This window comes from Taeniopygia guttata, chromosome 28 (assembly GCF_048771995.1).
Source record: "Taeniopygia guttata chromosome 28, bTaeGut7.mat, whole genome shotgun sequence".
NCBI classification, from domain to species: domain Eukaryota; kingdom Metazoa; phylum Chordata; class Aves; order Passeriformes; family Estrildidae; genus Taeniopygia; species Taeniopygia guttata.
The window spans coordinates 5922872-5937737 of NC_133053.1; the positions used below are offsets into that span (position 1 = coordinate 5922872).

At 55.7% G+C, this 14866-nt stretch overlaps 1 protein-coding gene and 1 long non-coding RNA gene across 2 annotated transcripts; both read right to left on the reverse strand.

The window, feature by feature from the left end:
* Positions 1–5997: 5997 nt before the first annotated feature.
* On the reverse strand, positions 5998–7732 carry LOC121468973 (uncharacterized). Its single transcript, XR_005978773.2, has 3 exons — positions 7549–7732; positions 6797–6841; positions 5998–6653 (listed from the first exon to the last, which is right to left on the reverse strand). It is a non-coding gene; the product is annotated as an uncharacterized lncRNA (long non-coding RNA).
* A 710-nt stretch (positions 7733–8442) lies between these two features.
* On the reverse strand, positions 8443–11905 carry LOC121468974 (serine/threonine-protein kinase pim-1-like). The gene is made up of 4 exons (XM_041713249.2): positions 11756–11905; positions 9513–9885; positions 8949–9125; positions 8443–8627 (listed from the first exon to the last, which is right to left on the reverse strand). Exons 1-4 carry the CDS (start codon positions 11903–11905, stop codon positions 8524–8526), a joined length of 804 nt encoding a protein of 267 aa, XP_041569183.2. The 3' UTR covers positions 8443–8523.
* Between the last annotated feature and the right edge of the window lie 2961 nt (positions 11906–14866).

Sequence of the window (14866 nt, forward strand, 5' to 3'; positions counted from 1 at the left end):
AGGGAGAAGGCTGTGAAGAGCAAGTTTGGCATCCACCTGGACCTGCAGAGACCAACCCAAGCACCTGCAGCAGGGTGTGTTACCCCTGCTTTGGACAGAGGGGTGAGCAGAACCATCTCTGTCCGTCTGTGAGCCCCAAAGCTCTCTCTGAGAGCTGTGAATTAAAAGGCCTTTACACACTCACTTTTCACATCTTCCCTGTCTGCTGTGTTTCAGCTCTTGGCAAGATGCATTTGCCTCCTGCTTGCTGGGAGCTGCTGTGGCCCAGGGCCTGCACAGAGCTGGGCTGGGTGGGCCAGGCAGTGTGGTGGAGAGTCTTGGCTGATCTTGGTGTGTGCCTGGCCTCAGAAAAGGCTTGGAAGGTTTGCCTCCCAAATGTCCTGCTCACTGGCTCTCCCTGTGCATCTTGGAGAGCACAAGGGAGGCATTTCTGGCAGCTGGGCATCAGCAGGCCTTCAAATGGGGGCGTGTTGTGGAGCGAGCCCAGCTGAGATACCCTGAGAGGAGCCCAGGGCTCCTTGTTCCTCTCTGCTGGCCCGTGAGCGTCTGTCTGCTCTCGGGATGGCCCTGGCTGTGTCACGGGTGCTGCGTGGACACGAGACAGGTGCTCCTGTCCCGCTGGGTCCCAGCAGTGCCTGGCAGCCGTCCTGCATCCACGTCAGGATGCTGGCCAAGAGAGGCCCTGGAAGCTGAGGCAGCAGATTTGAAGCTTTTGCAGGTGCCAACAGGTCAAGGCCACCAGTGTTCCCTCAGGATACAGCATTCCTGAGGGGCTTCCCCAGAGCTGCCTGATGCCACCCACTCCTTGTGGCACCAGTTGCTTTCCTGTGGAAGGTTCTACCTTCCCTGAGAGCTTTGACTGCTCTGCTCCCCTTGTTTGCATTGGCTTCATAATATTTCTTGGGGAAATGCTACTAGGGAGGATGAGGGCATGGTTTTTCCCCAGCACTGGGTGGGTTTTTCCCCAGCACATCACGGTCAAACCTTGCCAGGGCTTCCGCTGCCCTCTTCCAACACCATTGGTTTCTTTTCCAACCCCAATTTGTATACAAGTACCAAGTGCTGGTGAGGGGGCAGTGGGTCACCCCGTGTGCCACTGGGGCAGCCCCTGCTTGCCCAGGGGTGCTGGGGCCAGGCTCTGGGAGCAGCAGCATCCCTCTGCTGAACTCCGTCTGTATTCAATAGGAACACGGTCAAACAGCCCCCTGGAATGGACCCATTTTTGCTGGTACTGAGAAGGTACTTGTAGTTTAGTAGATCATTCCGTCTGTGAGTTTCGCAGTTCTGAATGCGGGGCAGCAGCTCTGCTGTTGCTGTGATGAAATGCCAGTCCTGATTAGAAAAAGGAACAGGTTTAGTGACTCTCAATCGGTAAGGTTCAGTCTTGTCAGTGGTGTAAGCTTGGCTGCTGACACTAGGCACAATGTGGTGAACAGCAGCTCTGGCCACAACGCTCTGGCCCACCCCATTTGTGTCACCACGTGGGATAGGACCGCGCTCCCCAATCCGTTTTTTTTGCTGGTTGGAGATTTCCCCCGCTCCCACTTTCCCCCCTTGTGAAGGCACTGCCCCCCTAAAGGGGCACTGGCCTATGATATGTCCCTCTTGGTTACAGAAATAGCATCAGTGTTTGGGTACAGGAGGCCTTGCAGCCCTTGGTGTTTTCGGGGTTGCCGTTGCTTCTGCAACCACCTTTTCCCGTGGTTTTATCACCGAGTCCTCTGTCATTAGTGTGGCTTTCCTCGTGCAGTCCTCAATGAGCTGATGAAGTGTGGGTGGAGGCGATGCTGGAAGGGCCATGCTGACTCGCTGACAGGCTTCATTTGCATTTGTGGTGGCAATTTCTAGTGTGAACTGATCTTGGATCTCTGGATTTTGCACCCTTTTCTCGACCAAAGCTTTCACTCGATCAACAAAATCCATGAATGGCTCTGTAACAGACTGCTTTAAAGCGGTATAGGAAATGACAGGTTCTTTAGAAGGCATGTTAAAAAACACACGTTCTGCCGCATCCCTGGACAGGTCTAACACTGAGGGGAATCCAATCACCACCTGGCTGTCCCCTCCTCTCAGGAGTTGCGCAGAGCCAGAAGGTCCTCCCCAAGCCTCCCTTTCTCCAGACTCAGCTCCCTCAGCTGCTCTTTGTTCTCCATCCCCTTCACCAGATCTAATCCATTTTGTGGACACACCCCCGTCCCTCAATGTCTTTTTTGTCATGAGGGTCCCACAAATCACCTGAGGATTTGAGGTTTGGCCATAGCAGGATTTGAGGTTTGGCCATAGCAGTGCCCAGAACAGGGGGACAATCGGTGCCCTGGTTCCACTGGCCACACTATGGCTGCTGGCCACAGAAGGCTGCCTTTGACCTTCTTGCACACCTGGACATGTGCTGGCTTATATACAGCGGCAGTGGTGATTTCCCTCTCCTCTCCAAAGCAGCAGTACAGTAATTCTTTATTTTACAAGCCAAGGTGTAGCAGAAGATAAACACAAAGCAAGGGGGAAGCAGGTCTTCTCCAGGATGCAGAAGAATCTGAAGCAGAGAATAAAGCTTTGAGGAATCTGTCACAAGGAATTATTTCATTTCAATACCCCAGTCCAGGATGCAAGAAAGAAGAGAAACCAGGGAGCCTGGTCATCATTCCTGGTCTCCAGCTGTCTGCTGACACTTCTGAGGCAGGACTCAGCAGCAGAGAGTGTCTGCACCTCCCGTGCCTCCTCTGCCCTGTGTGAGCAGCGCACAGCAGCTCTGGCAGGGAACCTTCGCTGCAGAGGGCTCGCGTGTTTTGGCTTTGTACCTTAATGCAATGATGCTTTGGGTCCCCAGGACACTCCTCTGCCGAGGGAGGAGCAGCTGCCGCATCTCCTACTGTTTCCAGCAGCTGAGGAATTGCCATGGAACAACTTCAGCACAGACCTTTTAGCTGGAGCTTGCTGTTCCTTCTGCAGTCCTCTCCCGTGCCAAGGTGTCTCACCTGCCGTTCTGGCAGCCGGTGACCCCTCAGGTGGGAGCTGCCGGCCAAGTGACCCCTCAGGTGGGAGCTGCTGGCCGGGGAGCCTCGGGGAGCCTTGCCCGGCCATCCCTCGGGCTCGCGGTGAATCCGCCGCCCTCGGAGCAGCAGCGCTGGAGGCGCTCGCAGCGCTCCGCGGTACAAGGGGGACACCGGGCGGTCGCTGCCGGCACACGGCGGCTGCTGCCGCTCCTGGGATTTCCCGTCCTCTGGCGAAAGGATGGGAAAAGTCACTGATCTTCCACTTACCACGGAAAGCACCGCTCCTTTGGAGAAGTAGAAGTACTGCACGCAGAAGAATTATTATACCTGGGAGCACTCTTGTTAGGCATTTTTAAAAACAGTTCAATATTACAGCCACACGAACAGAGCAGATATTAGAGGGAGAGTTCAAATCCCCTAAAATTTCTGTGAAATAATTAGGATCAGAACTTAATTTCATCTACAGATGACTCACTCTTCCTGTAAGTTCTACTCTGCTGGATTGTCAGGAATGGAATCATCTCCACCGTTGCTGATGCAGTGTAGTGAAGAACCATCTCCTGATGGCAGCACATTTGCAGTCCAGAGCTGAGAATGCACAAGAGGAGAACCAATGAGGTCTGGGCTGAAATCCCTGCCCGGGGAAGGGCAGCAGCAGTGAGGCAGCCCTTGCCTTTTCAGGGGAGTGCGAGGGCTGCAATGGCAAAGGCAGTTTTCCGTGCCTTGGCACTCAGCATCGCTGCAGCACTTGGGAGTGAGTGCCAGCTGGGAATTCTGAGTGTTGGCCTTTGATCCTTGGCATGAGAGCTGCTTTTAAATTTTTTCCCCCTCCATGTTCATTCACACTGGCTTTTGCAAACATTTGTCTATATATTGACTTTTATTTGCAGGAGCATTTAAGAGTCTGGCTGTGATTAAGACCCTAAATTTTAGGAGAGCAAACTTTCAGTTTTTTAAGGAAGTGTCCACATAGGATTCCCTGGAAACTGTCCTCAAGGATAATGAAGCTGAACAGAGCTGGCATCCATTTAAAGCCATTTTTCTTAAAGAGTAAGTACAGCCAAAACCTGTTCCCGAGACCTGGGAAACAAAAGCTAAGTCATGACCACCAAACAGTTGTTTTACACTAATTAATTTTAGTTATCATGTTGCATGAGGGCTTTAGTCTTCTCCAGAATTTCAGCTTGGTCTCAATGCATTGATCTTGGTTTGCACAGATAACAGCAGACAGTATTTACTAACATGCCAACACCTCCTTCTGTAGCCAGCAACTAGTCTCAAGCTGGGCACTAGTGAGCAGCAGTCTGTGATACTGAGCCACTTACTGTGAAATACTTGCATAGCAAGCACTGCATAGCAGTGGTAGTTCCATTTGCTATATTTTCCAAAAGATTGGTTGTCCCTTTCTCCAGCTAACAGATCCATAGCTGCGGAATGGGGATCCTCTTTCTGCTCAAGGGTTAATTGATGTGACAGCTCCAGGAATGTTTTCCTTGGCACAGCTCCAACACAGCCAATACTGATTAGGGCAATTAGCCCATTCTGTGGTGCTGAGCTCATGGCAGCCAGTGGTGCTGCTCAGCCCAGCTGTCAATACTGGCATGGCAGGTCTGCATGGTGCAGGATGGACCCCACTGCATGGCTTGCAGTTCACAGCCTGAAAAAATCCATTTGGATGTAGAATTCTCTTCACCAAGATGGCAATGGATAGTTGGTGCTTGAGACGTGAACCTAAAACTGGCAGAAGTTTTATGTGTGTGTCCCCACAATTCCACCAATTCCATCATTCCCACTCAGCAAACCTCTTGGTGCCCAGATACAGGATGCTGAGTACAAATCAAAGAATTTGTTCCCTTTGAACATTCATTAGTATCTAAGATGTATGAATTAACAAATTAGAATCCCAGCCAGCAAGGCTCTGGTAAATTGTCCCTAAGAAGAGTAGCCAGGGCATATTTGGGGTGGCCTAATGGTGGCCTTCCTGTTTCTGAAGGGAGCATATGAGAAAGAAAGATGGAGAATGACTGTTTCCAAGGGTCTGGCGTGTCAAGACAAAGGGGGATGTCTTCCCCCTCCCAGAGGGCAGGGTTAGATGGGGACAAACTATCCCATGTGAGGGTGGTGAGGCCCTGGCACAGGTTTCCTGGAGAAGCTGTCCTGGAGATGGCTGCCCCATCCCTGGAAGTGTTCAAGGCCAGACTGGACAGGGCTTGGAGCCAACTGGTCTAGAGGAATGTGTTGCTGCCTATGGCAGGGAGGGTGGAACCAGATGATCTACAAGCTTTATGATTACAAAGTCCCCTTCTAATCCAAACCATTCTCTGATTCTCTGAATGCAGATGAGTACTACAATAATCATAATTTCAAAATATTATGGTGATCATCTTCAAAAATCAACATTCAAGAGGAAAACATTCTCAGCACAATGATGGTTTGTGCAATTATAATCTCTTCTACAAGGTCATGAAATTAAAATTTATGTTAATTACAGCCCATGGCAATGATTATGCTAACAAACTGTTCCACTAATTATATTTAGGTACTTAGATTGCATTAGCCAAGAAGTTTTATGCAAAGATTTGAATAATGCCTATATCTCATAAATAATAAAAAATATTAATGCAGATAATACATGCCTCAACCCACAATTACAGCAACATGTTTTAATTCAGTTGCTTAACACACAAGTTTAAAAACGGAATTAGAAAACATAGATACTAATCAGTTCTATGAGATCCATACTTGCTTATCTTTGAACTTTTTTTTCTTTAAATAAGATAGGAATTCAAGAAATGAAGTGAAATATCTTCCTTTTTCGAAATGAAAGTTTTTTTTCAACAGGTATTCCAGCTCTTTGAACCTCCCTCTGATCAAACCAGTATTGTACATACTGGTTTTTTACCTTCTGCCCATGAACCAGGGGATCCAGTCTGACCCTCGGTGCTGATCTCCCCTAGTCACTTAGAGACTCTTGAGCCAGCCTTAGGCATGGCCCAGGTCCTCCACCACACACCCACTCCCGGTGGCTTGGGCCTTGAAAGTAGTCTCTTCTTTGGCCAGCTGAGTATTACACTTCCTTGTATATTTATTGAGAAAGACAAATGGAAACTCTTGCACACAGCAGTTACTGCCACAAAAATTCTTGTCCTACAGTCCTATGGGGTTCTCTTTCTCAGAACAATTCAACATCAGCGCCAAATATGGGACAATATTCGAAGGAAGCGGCGAAGGATAATATTGCCATTGACAAGCCTGAGAAATGGGCTGACAGGAACATCACCAAGTTCAAGAAGGGGAAACCCAAAGTCCTGTTCCAGGAGAGGAACACTACCAGGCAGGCACCAGAGCATACTGGGGGCCATTCTATCTGGGCTGGAAAGCTTTTGCCAGGAAAGGCTTTGGAGGTCCTGGAGAGCACCAAGGTCACCATAAGCCAAAATATGCACTCTTCTGGGATCCTGAGCTGCATCGAGAGTGCAGCCAGCAGGCCAAGGGAGGGGATCCTTCTCCTCTGCTCAGCACTGCTGAGCACCTCTAGGGCTGGTTCCAGGCTGGGGCTCCTCAGCTCAGAAGAAAGCAGTGAAGGGCTGTGAAGATGATGATGGAGGGACTGGAACAACTCTGCCGTAAGGCAAGATGGAGGAAGATGGAACTCTTGGTCTGGAAAAGAGAAAGTTTAGGGTGATCCTATCCATGTCTATAAATACGTTAGGGGAGGGATCAAAGTAGATGGAGCCCAAACCAAACCTGCTCAGGGCCCTGAACACAAACACCAGCCCTTTTCCCTGGGAAAGAAAACTCACCAGTCCAGGTTCCTGATGTCAGTTTGTAGGGTTCCCTTGGTGTCACTGTTGAGGCAGGACGGGAATGAGAAGACTGACTCAGAAGGCTGCTGAGAGTAAAACTCCGGTTTATTTAAAATACACCGCTCCTTTATACAGAGCTTTGTGAGGAACAATTCCATTGGTCCTGAAGTGAAAACAGCCCACACCATTGGTGCAGAGTGCTTGATGCACAGTGATAGAACTTAACTATAAACAATGTGAACAACAAGAGAGATAAAGAATTATTTACATTCTTCTCCAACTCTTTCCTAGGCTTCTGCCTGGCTAGAAACTCTCCGTTTCTCTCTTTGACTGAATCTGAGACCTACAGATTTGCAGTTAGGGGTTGCAAGCAGCACTACCTGATGGCCCAGTGCAGGGGTGTAGAATTCAAATCCCCACCCAGCTGATCCACTACCGCACCTTTGGAAATGTAATATCTGTGTAACAACAACACAATAAGGCAATACCACAATATAATAACACAATAAAATAGAAAAACATTATTCTAAAGATAACATAGCTAAAGGAGCAAATGACTCATAATAAAAATTTCACGTTACAGCTTGCAATTAGTCCTTGTACAGAGGACTCAATGGCTCTGGGCCTGTGGTCACCAACATCCCGGGGCTGTGGGGACACAGGGACCTCCAGCTCCTGGAGGAAATGTGTCCTGGCCCTTGGACAATTGGCAGTCACCACTCACAGGTCATTGGAAAAGGGATAATTACCACTCCCAGCTCAGGCTGCAGACCATGGCTGACACACTCTCACCATCACATCACAGTGGGGTACTGGCTGGAAGGATCACGGCTCAGGTCAGGTCTTCAGGTAGGGACTGGGAGAGCCATTCAGGGCACAAGAGCTTCAGCAGCCTGCATAAAAGGGAAGAAAACTGAAAGATCAGGCATATTTCTGAAAAAAAAAAAAACCCCACATTTATTTCCCAAACCCTGTTTTGGGAGGTCAGGGCAGTGGGCAGAAGGTGGCACAGGTTTAGTAGATGGCACCTGCCCACAGGCAGGCAGCTGGGTGCTTTCCTGTGACTGGTTACTGCACTTTCCATTACCATTGGTTGTTTTTAAGGCAGCAGAAGATACTTTTGGGGGGTAAAATGAGACCAGCACCATGGGAATGACTCCGGCATCTCAACATTTCCTGTGGGCTCCATGCACATGACTTAGGATGGTGCAGACCAAGCTGCTCAAGTGCCCAGCCCTGCCTCCCATTTCATAGGAAGAACGAAAAAGAGTTCAGCAGGGCTCAAGCTGAAATGATATTTTGTAGCTTACGGCTCTCCTCAGAGCTCTGGTAAGAGAGGAAGGTCTCTGTCCCTGAAAGCCACAGACCCTTGGAATGCACAATGGACCTGTGTGTCACTTCAAGAGACACCAAGAAGCCCTGCCACTTTGAAAGGGCAGCTGTTGTTTCACTGCTGCATTTCTTGGCTCGACAAAGCCCCTCCGACCCGCACTACGGCCTGAGCTTGAAGATATAAAGTACCACTCTGGAGGACAGGCATGGAAAGCTTGCCAAAGGCTGAAGGCAGCACTCTGATTCCCCCTTTTCCCGAGAGGTTTCTTTAGCTGAAGTTGCTGACAAGGACCAGCCTTGACACACCGCAATGGGTTTGCTGTTTTATTTTCCAGGTCCTCAGTCCTGCGTGGGACTCGGTAAGTGGGTGCTGCAGAGGCTCCGGCAAGGCATCAAAAACGCCGGCCCCACACCCAATGGTGGCGCGAGATCTCCTCCAGCTCCGGCCTGTCCGCAGGGTGCTTGGCCAAACACCATCGGATCAGGTGCTGGAGCTCTGGGGAGAGAAGACAGAAAGCGCCGGTCACCGCCAGAAGTCTCCAGCCCAGCTGCCCCCGTCACCCGCGGGGCCCGGGCCGTGCCGCGAGCGCTCTGGGCCGTGCCGGGCTCCCGACCGGCTCAGCCCCGCGCGGGAGAGCGGCACGGCGGGACGCGGCCGCCTCCTCCAGCCGCCCGTGCCACGCTGACCCCGTCGGCACCGGCCCCTCCTGCGGCCGGCCCGTGAGGGCAGATCCACGTCCCGCGGAGCTGCGTGAGGGCCGCGCCGGGCGTGTGCCGCCACCTGCCAAAGCCCGCCGGCTTGAGGCCGGACACCCACCTGGAGAGAGCTGCCGGCGGAAGAAGAGCTTCCCCAGCACGATGGCTTGGTCGTCCTGAAAGGGGAGGCTGCCGCAGACCATGACGTACAGCAGCACGCCCAGGGACCAGGTGGTCGCCGCGTGGCCGTGGTAGCAACCCAGCCAGGTCCACTCGGGCGGGCTGTACACGCGCGTTCCTAGGGAAGACAGGCGGCGCTGGCCGGGCGCAGGCTGCTGCCTTCCAGAGCCTGGCACCAGCCTCCTGACCGAGGCAGGGGCTGTGCCTGCGGCCACAGCTTCCCCCCCGAGGCCACCCCGCGTCCCCCAGCCAGCTGGCCAAAAGCAGGAAACCATTCCGCAAGGCCAAGAAGGCCAGCAGAGCAGCCCAGGCCCTTGTGGGCCCGCTGAGCCCAGGGGCCGGGAGCCGCTTTTGCCGCCCCCTCTCTCGTCAGGGCCGGCAGCCGCCTCCTGGGGCACGGCATCCGCCCCGTGCCAAAGGGCAGCCGGCTGAAGGCCGCGGCCCGGGAGGGAACGGGGCCGTGCAGTGCCTGGCACCGGGAGCAGGACCCAGGCCATGGGCTCACCGGCAAAGTCCGTGAAGGCCCGCTCCTGGAGGAAGGTGCCGCAACCGAAGTCAATGAGCTTCAGGTCGCCGCTCTCCGGGTCCACGAGGAGGTTCTCCGGCTTGATGTCCCGGTGCAGGACGCCGCAGGCAGTGCAGTGCCGCACGGCCTCCAGCACCTGGCAGAAAAGCCAGCGCGCCTGCTCCTCGCACAGGAACCCCTGGTCCTGCTCCTGCAGGAACTCCAGGAGATCCCGTGATGCCCCCGGACGCTCCAGCACCAGGATGAAGCTATCCGGCAGCTCAAACCAGTCGAGCAGCTGGATGATGTTCTGGCAGCCAGAGCCCACCTTCTCCATCAGCACCACCTCCAAGGGCACGCGGGTGCCGTTGGGCTGTGAGGAGGAGAAAATGAGTCCCTGCGGCAGGTGCTGCTGCTGCTGCTGCTGCAGGCCTGGGGCTGCACTGCGCCCTCCCCGGGATGCCCCAGTGCCCCCTGCCGCAGCCTCCCAGGCGCTTGCGCTTCCTCCCGCCCGGGGGATGCTCGGGGCTGCCCCTGCCCGGCCCCGGCCCCGCTCTTCGGCGTGCCCAGGCCCGCGGGGCTGCGGCTCCGCACGCTGAGCCCACCCCGGGATTCTCCCTGCCCGCCACGCCCCGCTCTGTCCCGCTGGCCCCGCTCGCTCACCAGCTCGTCCCACTGCAGGACGCTCTCCCGGGCCACGCGTTTGAGGGCCACCTGCGAGCCATGGGGAGAGGAGGGCTGAGCTCCAGCCCTGCCCCTCCCCGCCGCTGCCCCTCCGCCCACGCCCGGCCGTCGCGGCCACTCACCGGGCTGCCGTCCGAGAGGCGGATGCCCGAGAAGACGGTGCTGAAGCCGCCGCTGCCCAGCTGCGGACCCAGCAGGTACCGCTCCTGCCGCTGCCTCCTTTGCCCTGCGGCCAAGAGCGAGCCATCAGCCTTGCGCCCAGGACCCGCCCCTCCCGCAAGTGCCGCGAGTGGAGCGGGCCGGGCCCCGCGGGCCGCCGCGCTCTCACCCGCTTCCTGCTGCGCGCCGGGCAGCGGCCACCGCCCTGCAGCCGCCGGGCTGGCGAGCGGCAGAGCCGGGCCGGGGCAGCGCGCACAGGCGGCTGCGGCAGCCCCGGGGCAGCGGGGCAGGGCGGCACCGGCGCTGTCCCCGGCGTCGTGGGCTGGGCTCTGCTCCTGCCGACGGCCGGGGCTGCAGCCCGAGGCTTGGCACGGGGGAGACCCAGGAGCGGCTGCAAAGCAGACAGGGCGTTTTCAAGCCGGGCCATCGAAGGCACTGGAAACAGCCAGCGACTGGGCTGCTCTCAGGGGCCCTGGCCTGGCCTGGCCGCGCCCCTCCAGAGCCCCGGCGGAGCCTCAGGCAGCTCCTCAGGAGATCTCACCTGCTACTAGAAAGCCCTTCGCGGCACTCGAGGGCTGTCTCGGGGCAGCTTCCTGCAGATGGAGGAACCTCTGAAGGCTCGTCTCTACCACCAGGCTCGGGCTGTTGCCAGCTGGCAGAAGCAGCACAGCGTCCTGGCTGTCCTGGCCGCTGTGGGATGACCACAGCTGGCCCCAAGACTCTTGCTGCCCCGTCAGCTGCTCCTGAGCAGGCTCCCCCACATCGGGCTGCTCTCCCATTTGGACTTGTGGGCTTTCGCCCGACATGTAAAGGGTCAGGATTGCGCCCGTGTCGTTGACGTCCGTGCGTCCAAGGGAGCTGGGAGACCTGTCCACGAGCTCTGCTCCTTCTGCAGGCTGACAGGTCTCACTGAGCCTCTGCGAGGGATGGAGGCTGTCAGAGATAGCAGAGGCTGCTGGCAGGGTGCAGGGTCTCTGACAGCCTGAGGTTCCTGCATGGATGGTGGTGGCTCCCCCCTGCTGTGCCATCCTTGCCGGCCTTGAGGCTCTCCCAGGGATGGAGAATCTGGCTGGGAGCAGCCTCTGGAAGGGATGGAGGCTTGTGGAGGAGCTGGCCGAGGCACAGCAGGGCAGGTGGCCTCGCTCCAGCAGCTCCTTCAGCTCTTTCCACAAGGCCTGCCACATCCCAGAGTAGAGGGGCGCACGTGTCCCGTTGCCATCCCAGACCTGCAGCATCAGTTCCTGCAGCTCCCGGGCCACTGCCAGGCAGGGGCCGCAGCCGCAGGGGCTGCCCAGGGGGCTGGCGGGAGCACGTGGCTGCTCGCCAGGAGCAGCCCGAGGCCTGGGGAACCTGGGAGCCGCAGGGGCTCCTCGCTTCCTCCATGAGCCTCTGGGCCGGACCCTGGGGCGCTTGCTCCTCTTCGCTGTCCGTGTGCTCCGGCTCCGTGGTTGCCGGTAGCCAAAGGCCCACCAGACAGCCACGGCGGCCAGCAGCAGGACAAGCGCAGTCACCAAGACATCACTGTCACCCATGGCTCCAGCACGTCCCATCGTGACTGCACTGGCAGCTGCCGGCGCTGGCCTGTCTCACCCAGCGACAGCGCGGTGATGTCACAGTGGTGTCACAGTGCTGCGGCCAGCACAGCCCTGGGACATCACAGCCCTGCCTGACGCCAGCGCTCTGCCCTTTGTGCCATCACAGCCCTGCCTCAGCCCCGCCCTCCGCAGTGCCCCAGGAGGGGTAAGGGGGCTCCCTATGGGCACTTGCCAGCTCTCTGGAGCAGAGTGGGTGGAAGATTCTTCTTTAAGAAGGACACAGGGATGAGGAGGGGAATGCTGATGGTCTCACCTCTTTGCTGGCAGAGCATGGGACATGGATTGTCCAATGTGACACTGCAACTCCTTGAGGAGGGCAAGCCCTGCTCAGTAACATCCAAGCCATCTGTGTGCTGTCTACCACATTCCCGTCCTGAATCCAAACCCAGCTCTTTGCCGCTCCCTGGGAAGAAAATGGATCCTATCCCATTGAAAACCAGTACATCAGCCCATTCTTCAGCCAGCACACCCTGTCTCTCTTTGCCTCACACCTGGACACCTGCTCCAGATGTATTCTGCGAGGGACAGGATCAAAACTCCACTTAAAATCCTGAAGTAGAACCTGCATTGCCTTCCCATCATCCATGAGACAGGTGACCTTATGTTAGGGAACCAGTGAGTGGGAGCCAGGGTGCGCTTGAGTTTCGGGAATGCCGCATCTCCTCGTCTCCTCATTTCCCAGGCAGACCCTGCCACGAGGGCGTGGCTGAAGCGGCCCGAGGATCCGGGCATTCTTAGGAGAATGGTGAGTAGCAGACTCGTGGGTTTGTGGCTGCTGTGCAGCTAAGATCATGCAGTGATGTTTGGTGTTCTTGATTGTAGCTGGGCAAGGGCCACAGGTCGGTGCCTGCAGGAAATTGCCAGCAGGGGAGGCAGCCTTCCTTCGTACCTGATGTGGATTCCCTTCCCCGGACATCCTAGAGATTTTTTTAGGATTGGTGACTGATAAACACAATGTGTTTTGATGGATGGTTTTAGTTAGTGGTGTTTGTTTTGTTTTGGTTGTGGAACTATTTATCTTGGGGTTTTTTTGTGAGTATTTTAAATAAGGTTTGACACAGTGAGTAGGACTGTCATGTAGTTTATTTTTTGTGAAAACATAACTATACCTTTAGGTTATGAAATTGACAGGACTACTTTATTGACTACATACCAAGTCTTTTTTAGGAGTAGGTTTTTGTAAGTCTGATTTTGAAATCAAAGAAGAAAAATGAGAAGACGAAGGAGGTAGAGAAGTTATCTCCTTCTAGGATAGAAAGGGTTTAACATAGAAAGTGCTTTGTCTAATGTTGCGTGGGGCATTTCCGTGCGACAGCCGGGCCGCCCGCGGGGCTCGGCAGCAGGAGAGCCCCGAGCCGGGCAGGGCGGGGCGCCGGGGCGGGCTCGGGGTGGAGCCGGGGCTCTGTGAGGCTCCCCCTCCTGTCCCTCTCTCTGCCCCTCTTTCCTCCTCTCCGTATTCCTCTTCTTTCTCTCTTTCCCGCATTTCCCACTCTCCCCAAAGCAGCTCCGTTCCCTCCCTTTCCCGCTACCCTTCCTTCCTCTTCCCCGTATTCCTGTTCTTTGACCCCCAGACCGTCCCCTCCTCTCCCTCCCAAACCCGACCCTCCACTGCCCTCACTCCGTCCTGTCCCTGCCCCGCTACTCCGTTCTATTCCCCCTCTCCCCCTCCTCTGTCCACCGTCCCTCTTTCTTCCCTGTCGGCCTTTTCCTTCCCTTCCCGCTTTCCTCCACAGCCCGACCTCCCTCCCACCCTTCCGCATGCCCCGCTCTCCCTCCTCTCTTCCTGCCGCCCTTCCCTTCTTTCCCCCGCAGCCGCGGGGCTCGGGGCGCGGAGAATAAAGCCCCGAGGGCCGGAGCCCGGCGCCCCCCGGCCCTTGCGGGAGTCCCCGCCCGGGGCCGGAGGCTCTCGGCGGATCCCCCCGCGCCGCTCGGACACCGCCCGGCGCTGCCGGACCTGCGGCTCCGCCACCGTCGCGCTGAGAGCGGCCCCGCTCTGCGCCGTGCCGGCCGTGCCACGTCCCCGCCGCCTCTGCCGCTCCCAATTTCTGCCCCTGGCCTGCGACAGCGAGGCGGGGCGGGGGCTTCAAGCCTTCTGGGGGCTGCCCCCCCTTTCTTGTTGCGGCAGAGTCCCTTTCGGGGGGGATGGAGGTGTGGAAAGGGCTGGAAGGGAGTGCTGGGCTGCTGTCCAGGGCAGTTGGACTCGTTCTGTGCATTCTTTGGGGGTCAGGAAAAGGGGGTGAAGACTCGGGGCTCTGATGTCATTTGGGGCACCCCAGGGTCCCAAGAAGAGGGAGGCACACTGCGGTGGGGGAGTGGGTGGGTGGCGAATGAGGGGTGGGGGTCACGCTGGTTGCCGTCCCGCAGAGGGACCTAAAGCTGCCTCAAAATTCCCAGGGAGGGGTGTGTGTAGAATACTAAAACCTGGCAAGTGTTTCGTTTTTATAGGTATTGGTAAAGAATAGGTATCTATGGCTAAATTCATTTGGAAAGAAGCCCTCTCTCTATCCACTCATTTGTATCCAGGAATGTAGGAAACTCAGACTGGGGATGGGCAGTAGTTTTGAAAATCATGCCCTAAGGTTTTTATCTAGTGCTGAACCAAGCAAGTGCCCTGAAACCATCGGAGCAGCTGCAGGGGCTGAAGGGAACAGGAAGGGCTCTCCGGCACCTTTTGCCTCCGTTCTCTGCCATTCTCCGTCGCAGTCCCGGAAGAGGCGTCTGTCATGCAGCCTGCCAAAATGAAGACCTGTAAAATCCTAGCTCTGCCTTTTGTTTAAGGTGTTTTTACTTCATATTTATGTCATCACAGAAAGCAAGGAAAGAAGAAATGTGGCTGGTTCCCACTATTGCTCCGTGCAGGCACTTTTAAAGGCTGCTGTACTTATGTTCTCTTTTTCCACTCCAAGCTTGACTTTC